The sequence below is a fragment of the Lepidochelys kempii genome, chromosome 11 (genome assembly GCF_965140265.1).
Source record: "Lepidochelys kempii isolate rLepKem1 chromosome 11, rLepKem1.hap2, whole genome shotgun sequence".
Lineage (NCBI taxonomy): Eukaryota > Metazoa > Chordata > Testudines > Cheloniidae > Lepidochelys > Lepidochelys kempii.
In genome coordinates this window covers 49,665,138-49,688,313 of record NC_133266.1, presented here as the reverse complement: position 1 = coordinate 49,688,313, position 23,176 = coordinate 49,665,138, and the positions used below count along the sequence as shown (strand labels likewise).

At 45.7% G+C, this 23,176-nt stretch overlaps 1 protein-coding gene across 2 annotated transcripts in view; it reads right to left on the bottom strand.

Annotated features, from left to right (window-relative positions):
* ITGAV (integrin subunit alpha V) overlaps positions 1-21,818 on the bottom strand; it is an 87,069-nt gene extending 65,251 nt beyond the window's left edge. The window contains exons 1-2 of one of the 2 annotated variants that reach the window (XM_073306109.1): positions 21,403-21,818; positions 9,602-9,729 (exon numbers count right to left, since the gene is read on the bottom strand). In XM_073306109.1, coding sequence (XP_073162210.1) covers positions 9,602-9,729; positions 21,403-21,557 — 283 coding nt within the window. In that variant the 5' untranslated portion in view covers positions 21,558-21,818. The remainder of the gene's footprint in view (positions 1-9,601; positions 9,730-21,402) is intronic. The other variant, XM_073306108.1, reaches the window with a different exon arrangement.
* Positions 21,819-23,176: the final 1,358 nt, after the last annotated feature.

Genomic DNA, 23,176 nt, shown 5'->3' with positions numbered 1-23,176 from the left:
GTTCATATTTGTGAGGTGCCCAGATATTGAAAGAGCTAAGCAGTACAAAGAGAAAGGAACAAGAATCTGGATTCAAAATGGGTGACCAGTGATTATTAACCTGATTACTATCCCCTCCCCTTGCTGCTCCCCTTTCCAGGAACTGGGGAGAGGACGTAGCATGGGGCAGGCGAGCAGCAGTGGGTGCAGTGAAAGCTGACTGACCAAAGATCCAGAGGCTGCAAGTAAATCAGTCAGCGACTCCATGGTTGCAGCTCACTGTACATGGTTGCAGATTCTCTTACCAGATCAACCAGTGGAAGCAAACGTAGCCCAGCTCCATGTACCATTGCTCTTGAGCATTACGTAGCCCTCTTATGAGCCAGAGGGGGAACGTGACACATGGGGGAGGAAGAAGTGTGATAAAAACAAAAGCCAAACAATAGAGGGAGGGAAACAAAAACAGAAAAAAGTATGGAACAGACAAGGAGAAAAAAAGGGGGCAGAAAAAAGAAGAGACAGATGCAACTGGGCCTGGGCTAGGGTTAACACCTGGCAGATATTTGACTGGCCTGGCTGGTATTTTTATGGACTTGCCAGTTGCCAGAAAAATAATTTAATCCGCCAGGTTGTTTTTGCACATGGGTCTAAAGATTTGCATTATCACCACAATACACTGGCATACCTCATGTTAAAAGTTTCTGTGTCCAACTGAAGATGCTGCAGTGTTCCCACTTCTTCAGCTTAAGCCAGGGGTGGGCAAACTTTTGGCCCGAGAACCTCACCTGGGTGGAGAAATTGTATGTAGGGCCATGAATGTAGGGCTGGGGCAGGGGATTGGGGTGCGGGAGGGAGTGCGGTGTGTTGGAAGGGGCTCAGGGCAAGAGGCTGAGGTGCAGGAGGGGTGTGGGGTGCGGCAAGGGGCTCAGGGCAGGGGGTTGGGGTGAAGGAGGGGGTGTGGAGCGTGGGAGGGAGCTCAGGGGGTTGGGGGCTCAGGGCAGGGGGTTGGGGTGAAGGAGGGGGTGTGGAGCGCGGGAGGGAGCTCAGGGGGTTGGGGGCTCAGGGCAGGGGTTCGGGGTGCAGGCTCCAGGATGGCAGCGGCACGCAGCAAGGCTAAGGCAGGCTCCCTGGCTGCCCTGGCCGTGCCCCGCTCCCGAAAGCGGCCAGCATGTCCGTCAGTGGCTCCTGGGGGTGGGATGGGGCAGGTGGCTCTGCAGCGCACTGCCCTTGCCTATGGGTACCACCCCCGAAGCGCCCCTTGGCCGCGGTTCCCTGTTCCCAGCCAACGGGAGCTGCGGGGGGCAGTGCCTGCAGATGAGGGTAGCACACTGATCCCTTTGCCTCTACCTCCCTCCGGGGAGGCAGGAATGTGGTTTTGGCGACTTCTGGGAGCGGTGCGATGCCAGTGCAAGCAGGGAGCCTGCCTTAGCCCCGCTGCACCGTGGGGCTGGCCATCCCACAGGCCGGGCTGAAAGCCCTGACAGGCTGGATTTGACCCATGGGCTGCAGTTTGCCCTCCCCTGGTTTAAGCAACAACATATCAAATCTGTTGAAAATCTAGCAGCTGTCTGCCCACCAACACACAAGCGCACCACACGTGTGCGAGAGAGGGTTTGAGTCACATGAGAGTGGAGAGACATGCAATGTTATCAATCTCTCTAGATACTGAAAGTGGCTGTTGAAGGGGGGTGGACTGCAGAGTTGTCTTGTTGTTGGGGTTGGGGTTGCAGTGGGCTTGTCTTGGGGGTGGGGGGTGTGGATTGCTGGTTCTTTTGCATTTCAAAAGTAGGCCATTCCCAGGCTAGGGTTACTGAGGGCTTACCACCAATTCCCAGCGGCAAAGCCTTTTCAGAGAGAACCACCAATGCAGAATTCTGGAAACTACTGATGAAGGTAACTTGGACCACATTTTCATTTTGACCTTTCTCTTCTTGCTTGTACATTCAAAGAAACTGCAGTACTTATTCTGCAGGAAGTAAAGAAGAGATAACTGCGCCACTGATTTACACCCATATATAGACCTTCACAGGCATGGAATGGCTTTTAGGAGGATCAGCGACTGCTTTAGAACAAGTGCCTTTCAGTGTCTGAAAGCAGTTTGAGCGGCAATTTTTAAAAAGCCCCAGGTGGCACAATAGCATCTAGAAATCTTCAACTCATGGGGAAGCACGCCCATTGTGTCAACCCTGAGGAGGGTGTAGTGCGTGCTTTCTTCTGGGACCAGCTCTGTACAACCTTAGTACAACCACCAGGAAGCAGTTCCTACGCAAAGGAGTTTCAAACTTGTCTAACTACATCAGTGGCTAAAAACCCTAATGTAGGCAAGGCTTCTACTGACTCCAGCTCCTAGTGAGTTTGAGAGTGAGAGAGAGAGAGAAACTTCTGTCTTTGACCCCAGAACCACTTAAGACTGAAATCTGCCTGTGTTATATACCACAGGCAGGAAAGCCATTAAGTAAGTTCCATATTACCTTCATAAAATGGAATTCTCACTGGATCTGAACAATTAAATGAAGAATTTTGAAGAAACCCACTCAATTAAATGTTAGCCCATGCACAGAGAGAATACTAAGTTTTCCATTAACAAAACAGTCAAATACTCTTGGGAGTAATCTGTTTTACATTGCCATTTCCAAACAACAGTCAGGAATTAGCATTTATCCAACATATGAGAAATAAAGTAGTGATGGATGACCCTGCAAAGCTGCAGAGGTTCCACTCCGTTAACTACTCAAAATAAACAGAGAAATATGTACATGATGTGAGACTTAAGTCATTCCCTCCCTACCCCCCACCATATGCTGTGGAGGAATTACAAGCCTTCTCCAGTTCCCTGCATATGATCTTCTATTGAAGAGTCCCTCAGTAAATGACAATTGATTTTCCTTAAGAACATAAAAATGGTCATACTGGGTCAGACCAATGGTTCATCTAGCCCAGTATTCTGTCTTCCAATAGTTGCCAATGCCAGATGCTTCAAAGGGAATGAACAGAACAGGGCAATTATAGAGTGATCCGTCCCCAGTCCTAGCATATGGTTCTCAGACAATGGGGTTGCATTCCTGCCCATCCTGGCTAATAACCATTGATGGACCTATCCTCCATGAACTTACCAAATTCCTTTTTTGAACCCAGCTCTACTTTTGGCCTTCCCAGCATCCCCTGGCAACAAATTCCACAGATTGACTGTGTGTCGGGTGACCAGGTGTCCGGTTTTCAGTTGAAATGCCCAGTTGAAAAGGGACCTTGGCGGACCTTGGTTAAAAGTCTGGTTGGCGGTGCTGCGGAGCTAAGGCAGACTAGTCCCTACCTGTCCTGTCTCTGCACTGCACCCCAGAAGCCAGCAGGTCCGGCTCCTAGGCAGGGGGGCCACGGGGCGCCGCGCGCTGCCCCTGCCCCAAGCACCAGCTCTGCAGTCCCATTGGCCGCGGTTCCCCACTGTTGGGAGTTGCAGGGGCAGTGCCTGCAGGCGAGAGCAACATGCAGAGCTGCCTGCTGTGAATCCACCTAGGAGCTGGACCCGCTGGCAGCTTCTGGGGTACAGCACAGAGTCAGGACAGGCAGGAAGCCTGGCTTCCCCCGTGCCACTGCGCTGCAGACCAGGAACCACCAGAGGTAAGCCCACACCCCAACCCTGAGCCCCAACCCCCTGCCTCAGCACTGAGTCCCCCCCCGAACCCAGACCCCCCTGCACCCCAAATCCCTCATCTCCAGCCCCACCCCAGAGCCTGCACCCCCAGACAGAGCCTTCACCCCCCTGCATCTCAAACACTTGCCCCAGCCCAGAGCCCCCTTCCACACCTTGAACCCCATTGCACCACCCCAACAGCCTGAAGCCCCCTCCTGCACCCCAAACCCATTCATCCCTGGCCCCACCCTAGACTCTGCACCCCAGACAGAGCCCTCATCCCAACCCCCTGCCCCAGCGCAGTGAAAGTGAGTGAGGGTGGGGGAGAGTGAGCCACCAAGGGAGGGGGAAATGTAGTGAGTGGGGGGCAGGGCCGGACCTCAGGGAAGGGGTGGGGCTAGGGTCCGCAGTTTTGTGCAATTAGAAAGTTGGCAACCCTAACTGTGTGTTGTGTGAAGAAGTACTTCCTTTTGTTTGTTTTAAAACTGCTGCCTATTAATTTCATTGAGAGCCCCCTGGTTCTTATGCTAGACTCTAGACCAGGGGTGGCCACATGCGGCTCTTCAGAAGTTAATATGCGGCTCCTTGTGTAGGCACCGACTCTGGGGCTAGAGCTACAGCCGTCAACTTTCCAATGTCCTGGGGGGTACTCACTGCTCAACCCCTGGCTCTGCCACAGGCCCTGATCCCACTCCACCCCTTCCAGCCCTCTCCCCTGAGCCTGCCATGCCCTCGCTCCTCCCCCCCCCCACCCCCTGCCGGCTCCTGCACACCATGAAACAGCTGATCAGGAGATGCGGGGAGGGAGGAGGCGGCGCTCAACAGCAGGGCAGCCGGTGGGTTGGAGGCGCTGGGAGCGGGTTGTGTGGAGCTGATGCAAGGCTGCTGACGTATTACTGTGGCTCTTTGGCAATGTACATTGGTAAATTCTGGCTCCTTCTCAAGCTCAGGTTGGCCACCCCTGCTCTAGGGTCTCCCCATAAACTATTTTGAGGATTCTTATAGGCCCTGCTTTGGAAGACTGCTTAAAAAGGTCATAGGAAGAGAAATATAGGAACATAGAATTCTGAGGAACATCTGTTTGCAAGTGGCTGACTAAAGGGACACAGGATGAAAGAAAATGAGAATCTCCAACACAGAAATAACTATTATGGGCAAGATGCTTAGTTTAACTTTCTCACGGACTTTATCACAAAAGGTTGTGCAACAGACTTACATCCATTAGCAACCAAACTTCACATGTACTTTACAAAGTATCTGAATAGATTTCTCCTCTAAAGAAATCAAAATACCATCCTTGTTCCTGCCATGGGCTTTAAAAAAAAAAAAAAAAAAAATGATTCTGCTTTGGCAGTCTGAAATACTGGCCTGATAATGGCAGGGAACCAGCTACAGCATTACACACATTAAAAGAGATTGCATTGTTACAATGCATTGACTGCCCTGTTTTTTTGGAGTATAAACATACTTTTTAATCTCCCAGACACAATGTGACAAATTCAGCATTTCCAGAAACACCCACATGAAATTTTAACAACTGAAAATGTATCTGAATAAAAATTCTCCTCAGCCACCATGATTCTCAACTATGAAATTCTTATCTTTAAGTTCCAGGAACCTAATGTGCCCACTACCTAAGCTAAAAATACATTAAAATACTGCTTGTTTGCCCAGTAGTACATACCGTAATAAGTAGAGACACGCATTATAGTAGTGAGGCCTTTTCCTCTACCTACTTTGCCTGGCATATGAGAAAGCCTATTGTAAATATTCAGAGCCTAAACTGATTCATTAATTGTGATCACCACAGAAGAGGCACATCTCCCTTTGCCACTTGCCCCGGAGGCTTTTTACATCAAAATGAGGATTCTGTATCTAGCAGAAATCTTTCAGCTAGCGTAGAAAGATCTATTAATTACAGAACTCTTACAAAGATTGCTAGCAGTGTCCAAGACACACCTTTAGCAGAATCCAGAAACCATAAAGCTTATCAAAGACAGAAATACAGACAAATTCTGCTCTCTTACACGGGTGTAAACAAGAGCAGATTTTGTTCCACGATCAACATTTGAAACCATATTTAAAACAAAATTCTCATCTGTTTTACTTAGACCAGCTTAAACCCCAATCCTACAATTTGAGTGGCATGACCCGGGTTCCCACTGAAGTCACTGACAATCTGCACAGAAGTCCTGCGTGGAATGGATTGCAGGATCTGGGCCTATGATTATTCATATTGAAATTATGTTACTATCTAATATACTTTACAGCATTTACAGTTTATGTTTTTTAATTACATTCAACTTGGACATTGAAACCATACTCCTTCAATTCACAGGTTCACATCATTTAAGGCCAAAAAGGACCATCTGTAGCCTGTATCAGAGGCCACCAAATTTTATCCATTTACCCCTGAATTGAGCCCAATAACTTGTGTCTGGCTAAAATATATTTTTCTGCTTACAGCTCCAATTTAAATACAGCTTTACCTCTACTAGCAAACAGTTTACAATCAGTTTCGCTTTTTTGATCTTGCACACTAACCCAATGCAAATATAGCTACTGTACGGCAAGGGAGTGTTTAAATAAAAGTTTGCAATAAAAATACATTTTTATAATAGGTTTAAAAAAAAGTAATTTAAACTTGTGGCCCGAACTGCATAGTGTCCTTGAAAGAGAGCTACTGTGAATGTATAGAGGTATCTGAGCATCTTGGAGTAGACTACAAACATATTTCTCCTTAATCTGTTGGACAGATGCTAACTAACTAACATCCAGTGGATGAAAATGAACTACAAGATTTGAAAGAACTATGTTTAACTGAACTTTTAAAAATACAGCCTGCACAGATGGGGCTGCCATCTTGCTTTCTTTGACTAGATAGTAATATCTAACTCTTATATAGCGCTTTTCCATCAGTAGAATTCTCAAAAGCTTCTTCCTACACAAGAAATTTTACTCCTTTACATCATTTATGGGTTCCTACATGGATTTCTGTAATCGTGGCATACTTATCAGTCTGCTGTAAAAATGCTATAAAATTGTACTACTGACTTAATCCAGAATACCAAATTTTCAAAAGAGATTGCTGCAATGAGGAGATGTACATGAGCAGTATTCTGGTCGACAAAGACATCTGTATAGAGGTCATTGTCTTGATTGACAAGCCTCAACTATACTAAAACCAATCTTACCCTATTGGAAAGGACTGTTCAGGGTGGTTTGCAGAAGCGTTATAATCAATGATTTGGAGTGAATATAAAACACAGGACACCTGAGAATCTGAGTTTCTACAGCTCATGTAACATCAGAAGTGTCAGCTGTGTTAAACATTCAGATTCCGGGTGTTCTGCTCTTAAGTCTTGTTGCCTGAATACGGCTTTGAGTACTAGTCCATCCCTTATGTGAGAGTCAGAGAATATTTCTGATATCAGGAGTATGTTTGTAAGATTTATTTGCCTAAAACATGTTTTATACTAATCTTTCAGGACTAAATTAGGTAACCACAGGTTCATATTTAAGTTTTGTCCTCCCACAACCTACATTCTTTTACCACCTAACTTTGGACATGAGGGAAACGAGAAAAGGTTTCTTTGAGGCAAGGACCTGGGGTGAAATCCTGGCTCCACTGATGTCAATGGGAGCTTTGCCATTGACTTTGATGGCGTCAGGATTTCACCCTTGTTGTATTTGTGCTGTAAAGCACTTAGCATGCTTTAGGGCATTGTGAAATAAAGGTAAAAAGATTAGTCTTATTTTTAGATACATGTTAAGAAATATTTTGAAGAACAAATATGTGATAGACCATTATGATATGTAAAGCTAGTGCCCCAACTCTACTTTCCAGTCAAATCCAACCCCCCAATTTCATGACTCTTACCCTACCCTGTTCAGAAGCGGAAAAAAGCCTAGTAACTTGAAAATAATCTTTGTACACAGCTTTTATGCCCTAAGCAGTCTGACAAACTGACAGCTGTGTACTGAGATTTTACAGAGAAAACAACATGGTTTGTTCTCAATGAAGAAAGAGCCAAAATCTTGATACAAGTTTTATACACACTATGCCAAGTACAGCTTTCATCTATTTAGAAATTAATAAACAGAACAATTTCCAGTATCGTATGCAGATTTCAGAGACTTTGGGGAGATACCTTGACAAATTAATGCAATAGAAGAGTAGCATCTTCATTGTACTGTAGTATAATTTACAAATTCTGAATAAGCATGACAACCTATCAAGCCAAAACTCACGTGCGCATACATGTACATAGATAGTACTGACAGACATACGGATGGATGGTGACCTTTAATGATCTAAATCACCAGTACTTCCTCAGGCCACATTAATATAGGTCTTGCTAATCCACACTCATGACATGCAATGGTTTTTCCACATTCTGGCCTAAAACAAGCAGTGGGAAAAAGGATTCAATACCCATTGGCTCAAGTGTAGGAACACGTGCAGTGGATTATCGCATAGCCTGCTACAGCTGGTGGAAATCATTAAGTGTAACAGAGCGTGAAGACTGAATGGAACGATAACATTGCACAGTATAATACATCACCAATATTGTTTTCCATTTCAGTACAGTGCTGACATGGGTTAATTTCTCATTGCATACCTATTGAGAAATCCTAACAAAGATGTGAGGTAAGTATTGTGAAATGACTGGAGTTGTAAAAACCCCATTGATTTCTGTTCATGAAAACCTTTGCTTTTGTTTCAGTTTACACCCACGGGTTTCAGTTTGAGGTTTATGAATAACCTGAGTGGGAGTTGCACACATGTAAGTCAGGGCCGTATTTACCATGTAACGTCTTATATATTTCAGAATACAAAAGAGAAAGTATGAATTAATAACCAGGGCTGTATCAGGTTAAGCAAAACAAATTAATAAAGAATTACTTATGATCACATAAGCTTCTAGCACACACTGAAATTCTCAATGAGAAAGAAGAATAAGCCCTGACTAGTGAACCAAACCAAGAGAACTTGCATTCAAACTAACTGGGACCACAGCCCCTCATCTGAATCTGAAAGGTCGCACACTGTCAGACAATGCTTAGGCACAGCGCTTCTCAGATGTGGCCACCAGGGGCCTTTCTTGTGGCCATGACAGCCTCCTGGGCAAGTACTGGCCTCTCCCTCTCTCTCCCTGTTGCTCCTGGATGCACTGCCCTGCACCGCCTTGGGAGACAGGTGGGGCACAACGCTGCAGGAGCAAGGCGAGTTCTTGACCAACCTTGCGGAGGGGGTGGGTTTCAGGTTCCAGCAGCAGGGGACGGTTGGGCAGCAGGCTCCAGCAGCGGGACTTCAGGAGCCTGGTTGCAGGGCTTCGGGTGCCCTCCAGCCCTGGCTCCGGTCCCAGGCTCCCACTGCCACAGGGCAGGAGACCGCCCTGGGTGTTGACTCTGGTCCTGGCCGCACAGCAGCGGGTTTCAACCTCTGGCTTCAGCTGCACAGCCCCCAGCTCTTACCAGGCAGCAGCAGGCACTGACCCCTAGCTCCGGCCCTGCAGGACACCCCCCCAAAATCACACTGGGCCTCCACTGCCTTTCCCAGCCCCACAACCATCCTTCCAGGCCTCCCCCCTCCAGGATTTAATTTGTCCTGGTGCTTGCTGAGAAAAGTGATAAACATACAAGTATCATTTTTCACCTGGGAAGCCGTGATAAATAATACTCGTTGTGAAAAGTACTATTCGTATGTTCTTTAATATGAAAAGTGATATTAAAGAGCATACAAAAATATTGCTTTTCACACCATTATTCTTATTACTGAGTCCACAAATAAAAACCTACATAAATAAATTACAATGATTTGGATGTGTACATGTCCATATTTATTTGTTTTTCCTAAAGTTAATTAAGTATTTTAGGAAAAAGTGTCAGTGTGTGTCACTCTGAGGCTACCAAAAACTTTGTTGTGAAAGCCCCCTGGCTTAGGAAATCTTACCAGGTCCATCTACTTACAGCAAGTAAATCACACTTTACCTGTGGAATCAAATATAACTGGCTGGCAGTTTTTGTTGGAATTCCAGTTACACTTGAGCACCTGGCCTCCTTCTACAATGTCAGGTTGTGTAGTGTTCGCTTTTGGAGCGCCCACCAGAAGAAATATCCTGAAATAAAAAAGAAAACAAACAGAAGGTTCAAAAGCACAGTCACTAATTAATAATAATAATTCTTAGCTCTTATACAGTGCTTTAAATGGTTATGTAACCATGGTTCTAAGACACAAACTTAGAATTTGGATCCAAACTACTTCAAGTTTCAGGGATGTTTAGATTAGGGGGGCTGTTTTGGATCCTGTGTAAATGCAAGTTAAAACAAAATTTTGACTAAAAACCAGACAGCTGAGAAAGTGTAAACAGAGATTCATGTTTAAAATATTTCCTGATGGATTCTGATTTCAAACAGACCTTTAGCTAGACAGCCTGTCCTTCCCTCCTTGCATTATTCAATCTCGTGTGTGTGTGTGTATAACAGAAAGGGATGTAGTGTACCCTGGTTAACAAACAAACAAAAACAAAAAATAGTCTGGCATCACATCTAGTTCATTTCATACCTAAAAGCAATTCAAGGCAGATAGTCAAAGGCCAACCTTGATAAAAATCTGGGATTTTTCATCTTACAATATGCTTACTGGTAAGTCAGCCTAGTAGTAGCAAAACTTTTTTTAAAAAAAAATTAGGCCCTCCAAGAACCCGAGCTGATGTCAACCACATATTTGCATATTTGGCATATGACTGAGTCTTTATTGAAACCCATCAAAAACGAACCTTTTCTCTCTCACATCCATTCTAATTTTTAAAATCTTTATGTGTATTTAGATTTGCATTCTGCCCAGTGGCTGCTGTGACATAAGGCTGTGAGAACTTGCAGATTGCAAAAATCTATTTATATATATTCAGATTGGGAGTGACAAAAAGAGAGAGAAACCAATTCAACTCAAGATTATTACATCTTTCAGAAACTTGGACAATTCCGTGAACCATGTTTGACTAATCAGCACTTTCTTTAGGGTCTGAACCTGGAACACAGTGTGGATATATAATAAGAAGAGGCAATTACGAAGCACTACTGTATTATTTCCATTTTATACTGAATACTATGACACTGTTCCCCCCTTTAAAGCCATGGATGACCATTTTCCTCAAATACTTTTTAAAATGCAGACAGTGAGTAAAAGTGCTACTACCAATGCAGAGAGGAATGCTTAATAAAACAGAATCACAGAACCATAGGGTTAGAAAAGATCTCAAAGGGCATCTAGTCTAACCCCTGCAAAGATGTAGGATTTGTTGTGTCTAAAACCATCCAAGACAGATGGTTATCTAGCCTCCTTTTGAAAACCTCCAGTGAAGGAGCTTCCATGACCTCCCTAGGCAGTTTGTTCTATTGTGCTACTGTCCTTACAGTTAGGAAGTCTTTCCCTGAGATTTAATCTTAATCTGCTATGCTGTAGTCTGAAACCACCTACCCTGTCCTACCCTCTGTGGCAAGAGAGCAACTTTTCTCCATCTTTTTTATGGCAGCCTTTTAAGTGTTTGAAAACCACTATCATGTCCCCCCTTAATCTCCTCATTTCAAAACTAAATATACCCAGTTCCTTCAGCCATTGCTCATATGGTTGCATTCCATCCCTTTGATCATCTTTGTCGCTCACCTCTGGATCCTTTCCAGTTTCTCTACATCCTTTCTAAATATTGGTGACCAAAACTGGACACAGTACTCCAGCTGAGACCTAACTGGCACTAAATAGAATGACTCACATGCTATGCCTCTGTTAATGCAACCTAAAATTGCATTTGCTTTTTTTTTTTTTTTTGCAACTGCATCATATTGCTGACTATTGAGGCTGTGATCCACCATAACTCCCAGATCCTTTTCAGCAGTGCTGCCGCCCAGCCAGTTAACTCCCATTCTGTATTTGTGCATTTGTGTTTTCTTCCCTAAGTGTCATCATCATGTTCCCATTACGCCTCTGGCATTTAGGGCAGCGATGAAGCTCCTCCATTCCTGTTTGTTTTTGGCAAGTCTTTCAGTGGTTCCTCAGCTGTGCCCCAGGTTTTCAGCTCGGCTTCCACAGCTCTTTGCCATGTTGTTTTTGGGCGGCCTCGTTTTCGCTTGCCTTCAGGTGTCCATCTTATTGCTACTCTGATGATGGAATCAGTTTCCAGGTGATGCATATGACCGATCCATCTCCAGTGCCTCCTGGCAATGATGATGCTCAGATCCTCTTGGCTGCACTGTGTCAATAAATCTGGATTTGAGATTGTTCTGGGCCAAAAGATATGGAGGATTTTTCTGAGGCAGGTTGTACGGAATGAAGACAGTTTGGACATGTCATACTTTCTCATTCCCCAGCATTCTGCACTATAAAGTAGTGCTGAAAGTACACTGCTCTTATAAATCTTCAGTTGGTTTTGGTGTTGTATTTTGATGATTTCCAGACTGTATTTAAGCTCCTGAAGGTGTTTCTGGCTTTACTGATTTTGTACCGGATGTCCTGGCTTTTTCCACCGTCCTGGCTGATGGTGCTGCCCAAGTACGTGAATGTTTCTACATTGGTGAGCACATAATCCTCTATCCATACTGGTGATGGTGAGGCAATATTAAAGGTCATGATAGCTGTCTAACTGCAGTTGATTTTCAGTCCAATTTGCTGGCTGAATGTGTCGAGTCGAATTGTTTTTTCTTGTATATGGTGTTGGGTATGTGATAGGAGAGTGACATCATCTGTGAAGTCCAGGTCTTCAAGGGATGAGAAGAGTGTCCATTTAATGCCTCTTGGCATGTGTTCTGTTGTACGCTGCATTACCCAGTCAATGGCAATGCTGAAGATGATTGCAGACATGACACACCCCTGCCATACTCCTGTTTTGATTTCAAAAACTGAGCTCACTGTGAACGATACTGCATGTAAAGCTGTCCTCTAGTGTCTGTCCCTAAGTGTAGCACCTTACATTTGTCTTTGTTGAATTTCATTTTGTCATCTATAGCCTAGTTCTCCAATTTATCAAGATCCCTTTGAATTTTAGCCCTATCCTCCAAAGTGTTTTCAAACACCCTCCCCACAGCCATTTTGTGTCATTTGCAAATTTGATCAATATACTCTCTAGTCATACACCAGGTCATTAATAAATATAACAACACCAGACCTAGAACAGATCCCTGTTGAACCCCACTTGAGACCTCCCTCCAATCTGACATCATTCCATTGATAGTTACTCTTTGTTTGCTGCTACCCAATTATGTATCCACTTAATGGTAGTTCCACAGAGCATGCATTTCTCCAGCTTACTTATCAGACTGTGACGTGGGACTGTGCCAAAAGCCTTGCTAAAGTCCAAGTATATTAGGTCCACAATATTCTCCCTACCCACCAAACCAGTTATTCTGTCAAAGAAGGATATCCAACTGGTTTGGCATGATTTGTTTTTAGTAAACCCATGTTGGCTGCAAGTGATTACCCCTGTTTTATACATTGCTCTAGTAGCCTACCAGGTATCAAGGTCATGCTGACTGGTCTATACTTCCCCGGCTTCTCTTTTTTAAAGATGGGCACTACATTAGCCCTTCTCCAGTCTTCCAGGATTTCTCCTGACATCCATGAATTTGCAAATATTATTGCCAGTGATGCCAAGATTTCTTCACCTAATGCCTTCAGCACCCCAGGGTGAATATCAGGCCCCTCTGACTTGAATTCGTTCAAATTAGACAGAACATCTCTGATGTGTTCTTCACTTATCCTGATCTGCATCCCTTCCCCTTTACTGCCTATGGTAACTTCACCAGTCATCTGGTCACATATTATTTTTGTGAGAAGACTGATAGAAAGTAGGCATTGAGCAGCTCTGCTTTCCTATTGTTTATGTCAAATATGTATTTGTCAGAGCCAGAGACTCCAGCCAGTAGTGGCAGAAGCAGCCAAAGCAGGGTCTGCTGCACTGGTGGGAGGAGGTAAAATGGGGCAAACTGGGGCAATCCCTCCTTCCACACCACCTGGATACAGAACTGTGCAGAGGAGACCATACAAACACAATGAGGACCCTAGGACCCACATCGCCTCCCTCCTTATCTGCTCATGTGGGCTCCATATTCAGAGAACCTTCAACACTTTGGAGTGGACTTTTTCTGCCCTATGCTGAGTGGCTGTTTGTTCCAGCTCTCCCCTGTCCTCACTGGGTATGCCCTGTGGTATAGCCACGGCTAGCCTAGGACAGCTGACTTTAGCTTGTGGGGCTCAGGCTAAAGGGCTAAAAATCATGGTGTAGATATTCAGGCTTGGGCTGGAGCCCAAGCTCTAGGACCCTTCATCCTTGCAGGTCTCTGCTCTGTACCCCTCATCCCTCTTCTCTTCCCTTTCCATTTACCTCATCCCCTCCTAACTAAAGGGGGGGGAAATTGTGGAACCAACATGTTCTTTGCTGTCATCACATTGTTTGCTCCGCTTATGTGTTCTACCCCCTCCCTCACCCTGTGTCTGTCTAGTCTATTTAGATTGTAAGCTCTTCAGGACAGAGACTGTCTATTACACTGTGTTTGTACAGAGCCAAACACAATGGGACCCCTTTGTTGGTTGGCCCTTACGTACAAGCAAAATTAACATGTTAAATAAGAAAAGAATACTTCTAGCAAAAGGAAGAGAAAAGACAGCACACCCAGTATCTCTCACCCCTAGAAACTCGTAAGAACATACTATGTTATAGGATCCCCCTGTCTATGCTAGGAATATTTTCAGATAGATTTTAAAACCAGAGAGAGCCATAACAGAGACCTGGTTTTAGAGAGCTTTGGATAGCATGGCTTGTTTAAACAGAGTCAGTCTTAAAACTGATTCAGTGAAACTGATTCAGATAGCCATAGTGTAAGGCTAGCAAATTAGTTAGCTAACCAACTTCAACACTGGTTAGAAAATATCCCCTGTGTAGACACAGCCAGGTTTCTTAATCTTCTCTACATTTCAGCAGCTGGTTTCTAAACTGTCACTTAAGCAATTCTTAGTGCACTTACCAAAGTGAAGCAAGGGTGCACCAGATTTTCAGTTGGGGTAAATCAGTATAGTCAAGGGAGCTACGTAAGTTATACTAGCTGAGGATCTGGCTCACTGTTTTGAAATCAGTCAGAATGATTCCTGAACAGCTAGTCATGTTACAAGTGAATCCCAAAAACTTAAGGCCTGATCCAAAGCCCAGTGAAGTCAATGCGATTCTGTTTTTAATGTTGCTGGTTTTCATGCAGGGATAGTAGGACTGGTGGTGGCAGTCAGAAATGAAACAAAAAGGTACTTGATGTAGTCAAGACAAAGGAGTGCTTGTTTCAATGCAATATGCAGTGCACCACGGGTAGGTATCCCAGTGTGCAACTCACTACTGTCCACCAGTGCATTGTCTTTTGGAAAGTTTTAGCAATGCATGGTGGGGTCAAAACTAGTCGTGCCTCCAGGGTCAAGTTCCCATCATGCAACTTTCTCCAACCCATAATGCCATCTCTATTCCATAATTTTTGTTCCTATTTTGAAAATCCCATGAACTTGCAAGGGACTTGTCACAGTCCGTCATCTCTGACGGAAGCATGGAGCCGGCACAGCTCTGAACTATTGTCATGAGCATTGCAACCACGGGACACATGATACTCCGATATCTGCAGAGCCTCAAGAAGAGCCACGGAGAACGTGATGATTCTCTGGAGAAAAGACTGCAGTGGGACATAGTGAGAACCAATTCAAGATTGTTGGTGGTGTTCACAGAGCAGCTGCAAATGGTGGAGTGCCAGTTCTAAGCCTGAGAAACGAGCACTGACTGGTGGGATGGCATTGTTATGTAGGCTGGGGATGATGAGCAGTGGCTGCAGAACTTTTGGATGCGCAAGGCCACATTCCTGGATCTGTGTGCTGATCCCCCCCAGCCCTCCAGTGTAGGGACACCAGAGTGAGAGCTGCACTGACAGTGGAAAATCAAGTGGCATTCACACTGTGGAAACTTGCAGTGCTGGATTGCTACCAGTCAATGAAAAATCATTTTGGAGTGGGAAAATCCACTGTGGGGAGCCATTGTCAGACAAGTGTGCAGGGCCATTAATCATCTCCTGGTACACAGGGCTGTGACTCTTGGCAGCTTGCAGGGCCCAGAAGATGGATTTGCAGCAATAGGGTTCCCAAACTGCAGGGGCAATAGAGGGCACACATATCCCTACTCTGGCACCAGACTGCCTTGCCACAGAGTACATCAACAGAAAGGGCTACTTTTATGCAAGAACTGGTAGATCACTGAGGATTCTTCACAGACATCAATGTGGGCTGGTCAGGGAAGGTGCATGATGCTCACATCTTTAAGAACAGAGGGCTGTTCTGAAAGCTGCAAGCAAGGACTTTCTTTCCCAACAGGCAGACTGCTATTGGAAACATTGAAATGCCAACAGTGATCCTGGGGGACCCAGCTTTCCCCTGCCTTACGAAGCCATCCACCGACCACCCTGACAGATTCAACTACCAGCATAGTATCTGTGAAGCAAAGGGGGAAGAGTTGTTGCCAGCATGTAGGGCAGAGATAGAGCAGCTGTCTGCTGAGTTTGAATAGCCAGACACAGGGGCTATCAGAAGAGCTGAGCATGGAGATATAGGAGCTATATTAGGGAAGCTCTGGAAGAGCACTTTAACAGAGAGCCACAGTAAGACACTGTGGTGTTCTGTGTTCTACATGGCTCTGCAGTTTGGGGACCTGTTACGAATTGTGCAATGTTTGATGCACATCTACGATCATAAAACTGGCAATGCACCTACTAATTTTGTGGTGCTTGCTGTACATTTATGATTAACAGACACAACGTCACAATGATCCTATGAGTCGTGTCACAGTTTACAATAAAAACTAAGTGGGTGCTCTCATTGCCACCAGGCACTCTGCAGCATATGTTCAGAATTAATGAAGATTAATTATTTTCCAAACAATAAAGTTTTATCGAGTAACAAAAAATGCTGCAAAAATTATGTGCAAGTTAAAAATAAACACATTACAGCCTTAATAAATTTATGAAGAGGAGCTTAAAAAAGCTAGGTCAAGTAAAGAGTCGGTGACCCCCTAAAAAACAAAAAACACATTCTACGTAGCAGCAATAAAAAAGGCTACGAGATCAATGATCCATGTCACAAGTTTGGCAGAAATCGTATACAGGAAAAGCTGTGTTATCCAGCACTTTACCAACCAGAAAGCTCTATAAACCAGCATTTCTGATCTTCCCTACCTGGCTCAGTGTGGCTCCCCGGAAGTGGTGGAGGGACAGCAACAGGGGCTCCATGCACTGCCCCCATCCCATGGGCAGAGGCAGCACACACAGCCGCCTAGCCACACCTCTGCCTAGGAGCAGCAAGGACATGCAGCTCCCTGCCAGTGGCGACCTGAGGTGAGCGCTGCAAGAATCTGACACCCCGCGGCCCCTCCTGTGCCCCAACACCCTCAGCCCTGAGCCCCCTCCCACACTCAAACTCCCTCCTTCTTAGTTAACTGGAATTTTTGACTTACCAGCAAACCCCCCTCCCCCCCGCCTCCATTCCCCCAACATGCCAGATAACAAAAGCTTTTATTGTAACATGATCCAATGTTGATGTCACTAAATGCCTTTTCCTAATATAATGAAAAACAGTTTTCTGGGATTTCTGCACAATGGTCCACTGAAGATACCATGTAGTTTGTTGTTCACTGCTTATTTTCTCTCACATACAGTGGTTGGACCAAATGGGCAAGCTATGTTTTTACATACATTGTCAAGCTTCTGCGTACCACAAAGGAAGAATCATGGATCTGATCCTGCACCACTGAAGTCAATGAGAGTTTTGCTATTTAGCCACAAGCATGCAGTGGGGATAAAGAGAAGGCTAACTGTTCAATGTGTGACACAGGAAAATTTTGTACACAAAGGACAAGCTTCAAGATTTATAATCAGCTTTTTGGAGGGGACTAAGGTTTATAACTTGTGCTTCATTCCATTCTTGATGTTAAATTTTCTGGACGTTAAACTTCGCAGCTCCCATAGGCCAGGACTAGCGCTCTGGGTGGAGCAACGCACAGAGCTGCCTGGCCAGTCCTCCGTCTAGCAGCTGAGCGAGGGGGATGTCACAGCTTCCAGGGATGTCACCGCTTCCAGGGGAAACCCCCAGGTAAGTGCTGCCCAGAGCCCGCCTCACCCCATCCCATGCCCCAACCCCCTGCCCCACCCAAACTCTGCTGCTTCTGGGAGGGGGAGGCACGGAGCCAGGTAGGGAGCCTGCCGGCCCTGCCAACCACCCCCCAGCACCAGGAGGGGGCCCGGGCCGCATGCCACCACCCGCATGCCCCCAGCACAAGCAGGGATACCGGGCCGCACGCCACTGCCCATGCATCCCAGCACCAGCGGCGGTCCCAGGCCATGTGCTGCCACCCGTGACCCCCCCCAACACCAGTGGGGGACCCAGGCCAAACCCCAAACCTACTCAGAGCCAGTGGGGGGCCCAGGCCGCCCTACCCCAGAGCCCGTGGGGACCCCGAGCAGCCCCCTGCCAAGCAGCCAGGCTGCCCTCCCCCAACATCCGCAGGGGCCCAAGGAAGCTCCCCGCCAAGTTTTATTCACTGGTATTTTTAGTAAAAGTCAAGGACAGGTCAAGGGCTGTGAATTTTTGTTTACTGCCTGTGACCTATCCATGACTTTTACTAAAAATACCCGACACTAAAATATAGCCTTAATTATGATCACTGCTTTGTATGTATGCAATCTGGTGTAAATATCATGAAGTTGATATTTCAGAATGTGTGTCTCTTTCGCAGCAAATATATACATTTATGAAATATGCAATACAGCTAATGATTCTGCAAACACCCGAACCGGTCCATTGTATAAAATGTAGGGTAGCACATAAAACCTTGATCCTGCAGAGTTATACATGTTCTTAACTTTAAGGGCATTAACGGTGAATAATTTCATTGAATGGGACATGCTTAAAGTTAAACAGATAGTAAATCTGCAGTATTGAGGCTTAATTTTGTAGGGTAAGCACACAAGATACATATTTTGACTGCATAAAGATATAAAAAAATTAAACAGGTACTGTTCAAAAACAAAACATAACAAAAACAGTCTCTCTCATTTGGCTGGTCATCTGGAAAACGCCAGTACTCTAAGGGTTAAAAGCAAACAAACACTATAGTAAACCAAAAAGAAAAGGAGTACTTGTGGCACCTTAGAGACTAACCAATTTATTTGACCATGAGCTTTTGTGAGCTACAGCTCACTTCATCGGATGCATACTGTGGAAAATACAGAAGATGTTTTTATACACACCGACCATGAAAAAATGGGTGTTTATCACTACAAAAGGTTTTCTCCAGCAGGAGAGTGCGGTGGGGGGAGAGAAAACCTTTTGTAGTGATAAACACCCATTTTTTCCATGGTCGGTGTGTATAAAAACATCTTCTGTATTTTCCACAGTATGCATCCGATGAAGTGAGCTGTAGCTCACGAAAGCTCATGCTCAAATAAATTGGTTAGTCTCTAAGGTGCCACAAGTACTCCTTTTCTTTTTGTGAATACAGACTAACACGGCTGTTACTCTGAAACCTATAGTAAACCAAGACCGTTTACAATAAGGTATTAAGAGGTCAATCTGACTCCCATTAAAATCAATGGGAAAATCCCCCATAATTGACTTCAATGGGAGTTGGATCAGACCTTTAGTGCCAGAAAACAATAGGAGTATCTCATTTGTTTACATATTTACTATTGTTACTCAAGATATACAACCAAAGATAACAGTATCAAACTTGCAGAATGAAGACAGCACAAAAAAATGTTGCAACCTTTACAAGTTAAGGCAGGGTGACTTCTATTTAACTGGAGGAACAAAGAATGCAAACAAGACTGATACTTTGCAAAAAGTGTTACTCAATATTTATATAATTTTATAAACAAATTCTAGCTGTTAAAACCAAGAGAGGAGTAGAAAAATCACCCCATATGTCAGATGTATGCAAGTCTTCTACATCTAAAGTTGATTTTTGGAGGGGTGGGAAGGGCACAAAAAGGGAGAACTATAACATGTATCCCACCTAAAATATATAGATTAATTAATTAATTATAATACTCTAATTTGAGAGTTGATAGAAGAACTATGGAACACTTTTGTAAATCACCAGCTACATCATTCTGAATCCTTATTTTAAGGTGCCAATTAAAATCGGACCGCAACATCCTCAAATCTCACACCTTCAAGAAGAGCACACGAACAACAACAAAATCTCTACAGCACTTCTGATCCTTTAGAACCCTCAGATACTTCTCAAAATTCAGAGATATACCATTGAAATACCTCCACCTTTTCAAAGGGCTATATCAATGGAGTCAAACAGCTTCATACACAAGATTGGAGTGGGAAACAGATATTCTGATTACACTGATAAATTCAGCAGAAAAAAAATCCTATATTTTTGTTACCTGCCAGGGGAGCGACTTGGGCAGATTTTTAAAACAGGATACTCAGTGTATTGTACTCAACAACGCAAATACAAATCCGTGCCTAGATTTGCATACATAAAATTTACCATGATTATGACAGTCTTGCAATACTGTTAAGAAAATTTTCCAGCCCAAGCACATAATCTATTCCCCTGCCCGTAACTCTGATGAGTATGAAGAACTATATATTTTGCACACCAGTTTTAAAACAAAAGTGACCTGTCCTATATTTGCAGGGAGTAGCATTTTGTATACCCAGTTTGCGCAGACAAAGCATACGCAGGCACACATAAAAGGATGGATCTGTTTTTAAAAATGGCCCTTAGTGCCCACGCAGTACAATTTTTATGTTCTCATTCAAAAGCCAAGCCAAGATTGAACTGCACAAGATTATGTTTGGGCCTAATGAAATCAGTGGAAGTCATTTTGTTTCAAGTGGGCTTTAGATCAGTATTCCCTGGAAGAATGAAGGGATGATTCCATCCACCTGGGATTTAAACCAATTGTTTCAGGGTGTGGATATATTTAAATCCTTAATGTTAGGCCATTTAGCCATCCCCCTCAGAGCAAACAGGCCAGCACTAATGCCTGCCATCCGCTTTCTTCTGAAAGGCTTAATACAGAGAACTTGGTTGATTTTCTCCCAAACAAAATATAAGCTACAGTAGCAATTTAGATGCTTAGGTAGCCTCCTTTTAGCTCGGTTCTTATTATTGTGTGAACTTCTGAATTACTTTTCTGGCTGACAAAGTTCTTTGCCACTGGTGATAATGGATCAGAGTTTCAAAAACAGAGTTCCCTTCAGCCACCCAGTTATGACTTCCACAGCCAAAAGCCACTCACACAACGCCCTCACTCTTTCATAGAAAGCGACCCTCATCATTGTACGCTTGGGATGCATCTCTTCAATCTCAAAACCACAGTGCGAGGGGACGAGAGAGGGGAGAGGGCCGGGAAAGAAATCAAATGTTTGGAGAGCCGAGCTAGAGTAGAGCAGGATGTTCGCCCGCTTCGGGGGCCAGGGGAAGAGGACGGGACTGGAGGCTTTGTTCATTTCACGAGTCTCCCGGCCCTCCAAGGGTGACCAGATGTCCGGATCTGACAGGCGCAGTCCCGATAGCCGGGGCTTTGTCTTACATAGGCGCCTGTGAGCTCCCTACCCGCGTCCTGATTGTTCACACTTGCTAGCCCCCGACCACCAGGGGCCACAGCCCCCCTGGGGACTCACGCGGCCCTGGAGACGCCAACGGGGACCCAGGCTGCAACACCCCGCCAGCAGCGTGCGGACCCCCGCCCCAGATACGTACGAGGAGGCGTCCGGGGCGAAGAAATCCACGGCGAAGCCGAAGTAACTCCCCTCCGAGCCGGAGTACACAGCCGGGCGGTCCACGTCCAGATTGAAGGCGCCGCCGAGCGCCAGCCAGCGGCCCAGGAGCAGCAGCAGGCGGCAGAGGCGAGCCATGGCCGGTGCCCCGGCGCCTGGCGATGCCCAGCGGATGCCCGAGCGCCCGCCGGCCCCAGCAGCCCGAAGCGGATCCCGCGGGCGGAGGGACGCCTGGCAGTGCCCGCTGCCGGCAGGGACCGAGGCGCGGGGCGGCGCAGGGCTCCGCGGCCGGCTCGCTTCCTTTTCGGTTGTGTTCCCCGAGCGACTCTCCCCTGCCACTGGGGCGGGCGAGGCTCCGCCTCTGCCCGGCGGCCAACGCGCCGCCCCACGCCGGGGCGGGGGAGCCGCATCCTGTGGCGCTGGGGCAGGAGGGAGGAGCGTCCGGCCGAGGCGGGGACGCGACAGGGGCGGCGGCGGCCATGAGGGCGGGTGCTCGCTTCGCTCCGCGCACCCCCGCCGGCCGGGGAGGGGAGCCCGCCGGGGCCACCTGCTGGGCTGCTCGTGCGGCGGCCCCGGGGCGCCCCTCTGTGAGCGCCAGGCCCCGGGGCGGCAGGAGGTGGCGTAGGTCACTTAGGTCGCCAGTCTCAGGTGCAAAAAAACCTGGGACGTCCAGGATGCTTCTGATCCCAGAAATCCAGACAGCGGCAGCGTGTGCTGAGCACCCTCCCAGGACAGCTGCCTCCGAGAAAAGGGAGGATTCCGGGAGAAGGTGGGCAGGGGGCACCCCTACTCGGGCAGTTGCCACTGGAGGAGAAGGGAAATGATGACAGTACAAAAGCCTGAAATCAGAACTGAGGGAAGAAGGGATTTTTTTTTTTTGTCAAACTATCTACAAAACCAAAGAGTGTACCTTAAAAGATCCTGGGAACAGGGACTGTGTCTTCATTCTCCCCGGGGTGAAATCATGGCTCTGTTGAAGGCAGTGGTAAAACACCGGTTAACTTCAGTGAGGCCAGGATTTCATCTGGTTTCTGTGGACAAATGCAAAATCATCATAATTAAGGCTTTTTTCTCACACATTTATTCTAATCCAAAAGGTGGAATGTTTTGGAAAGTTTGCTAAAGTTATAAGGCTATTTTTGAGTACTTTCAGGGTCCAAAGAAAATATATTTGGCACAGATTAAGAAATCAGATTTCTTACTTTTAAAGTTTAATTTGTCATACACTTAATCTTTAATGAGGTCAAGTGCTTTGACATTATTTAGAAACATCTGAGTCTACAGATAAGGGAGAAATGGTTGATGTTACATGTTTGGACTTTCAAAAAGCCTGTGATGAATTCCCTCACAAGAGGCTATTAAGGAAAAAAAGGAGGAGAGGGAAAGTGCCTTCATGTATTACAGTCTCGCTACAGGGGCAAAAGAAGTGTCAGAATGAATAGTCAGTTTTCAGCATAGCAAAAGGTTAATAGTAGAGTGCCCTAGAGTTCTTGGTGGGATCATGGTTGCTCAGTATTATTTGGAAGGAAGTTGTATGGTCTGTGTTATACAGGAAGTCAGATTAGGTGATCAGTCCCTTCTGGCCTTAGAATCTATTAATATAGTTGTCAGTGATCTCAGGAAAAGGTTTAAATAGTGAGGACCGCATTTTGGAGACTGCATAAAACTTAGATTAGTCCAAGCAAGAGAAGATTCTGGGGAACTTCAGAATACCTAGGAGAATGGGCAACATGATGGCAGATGAAATTCAAGCAAAG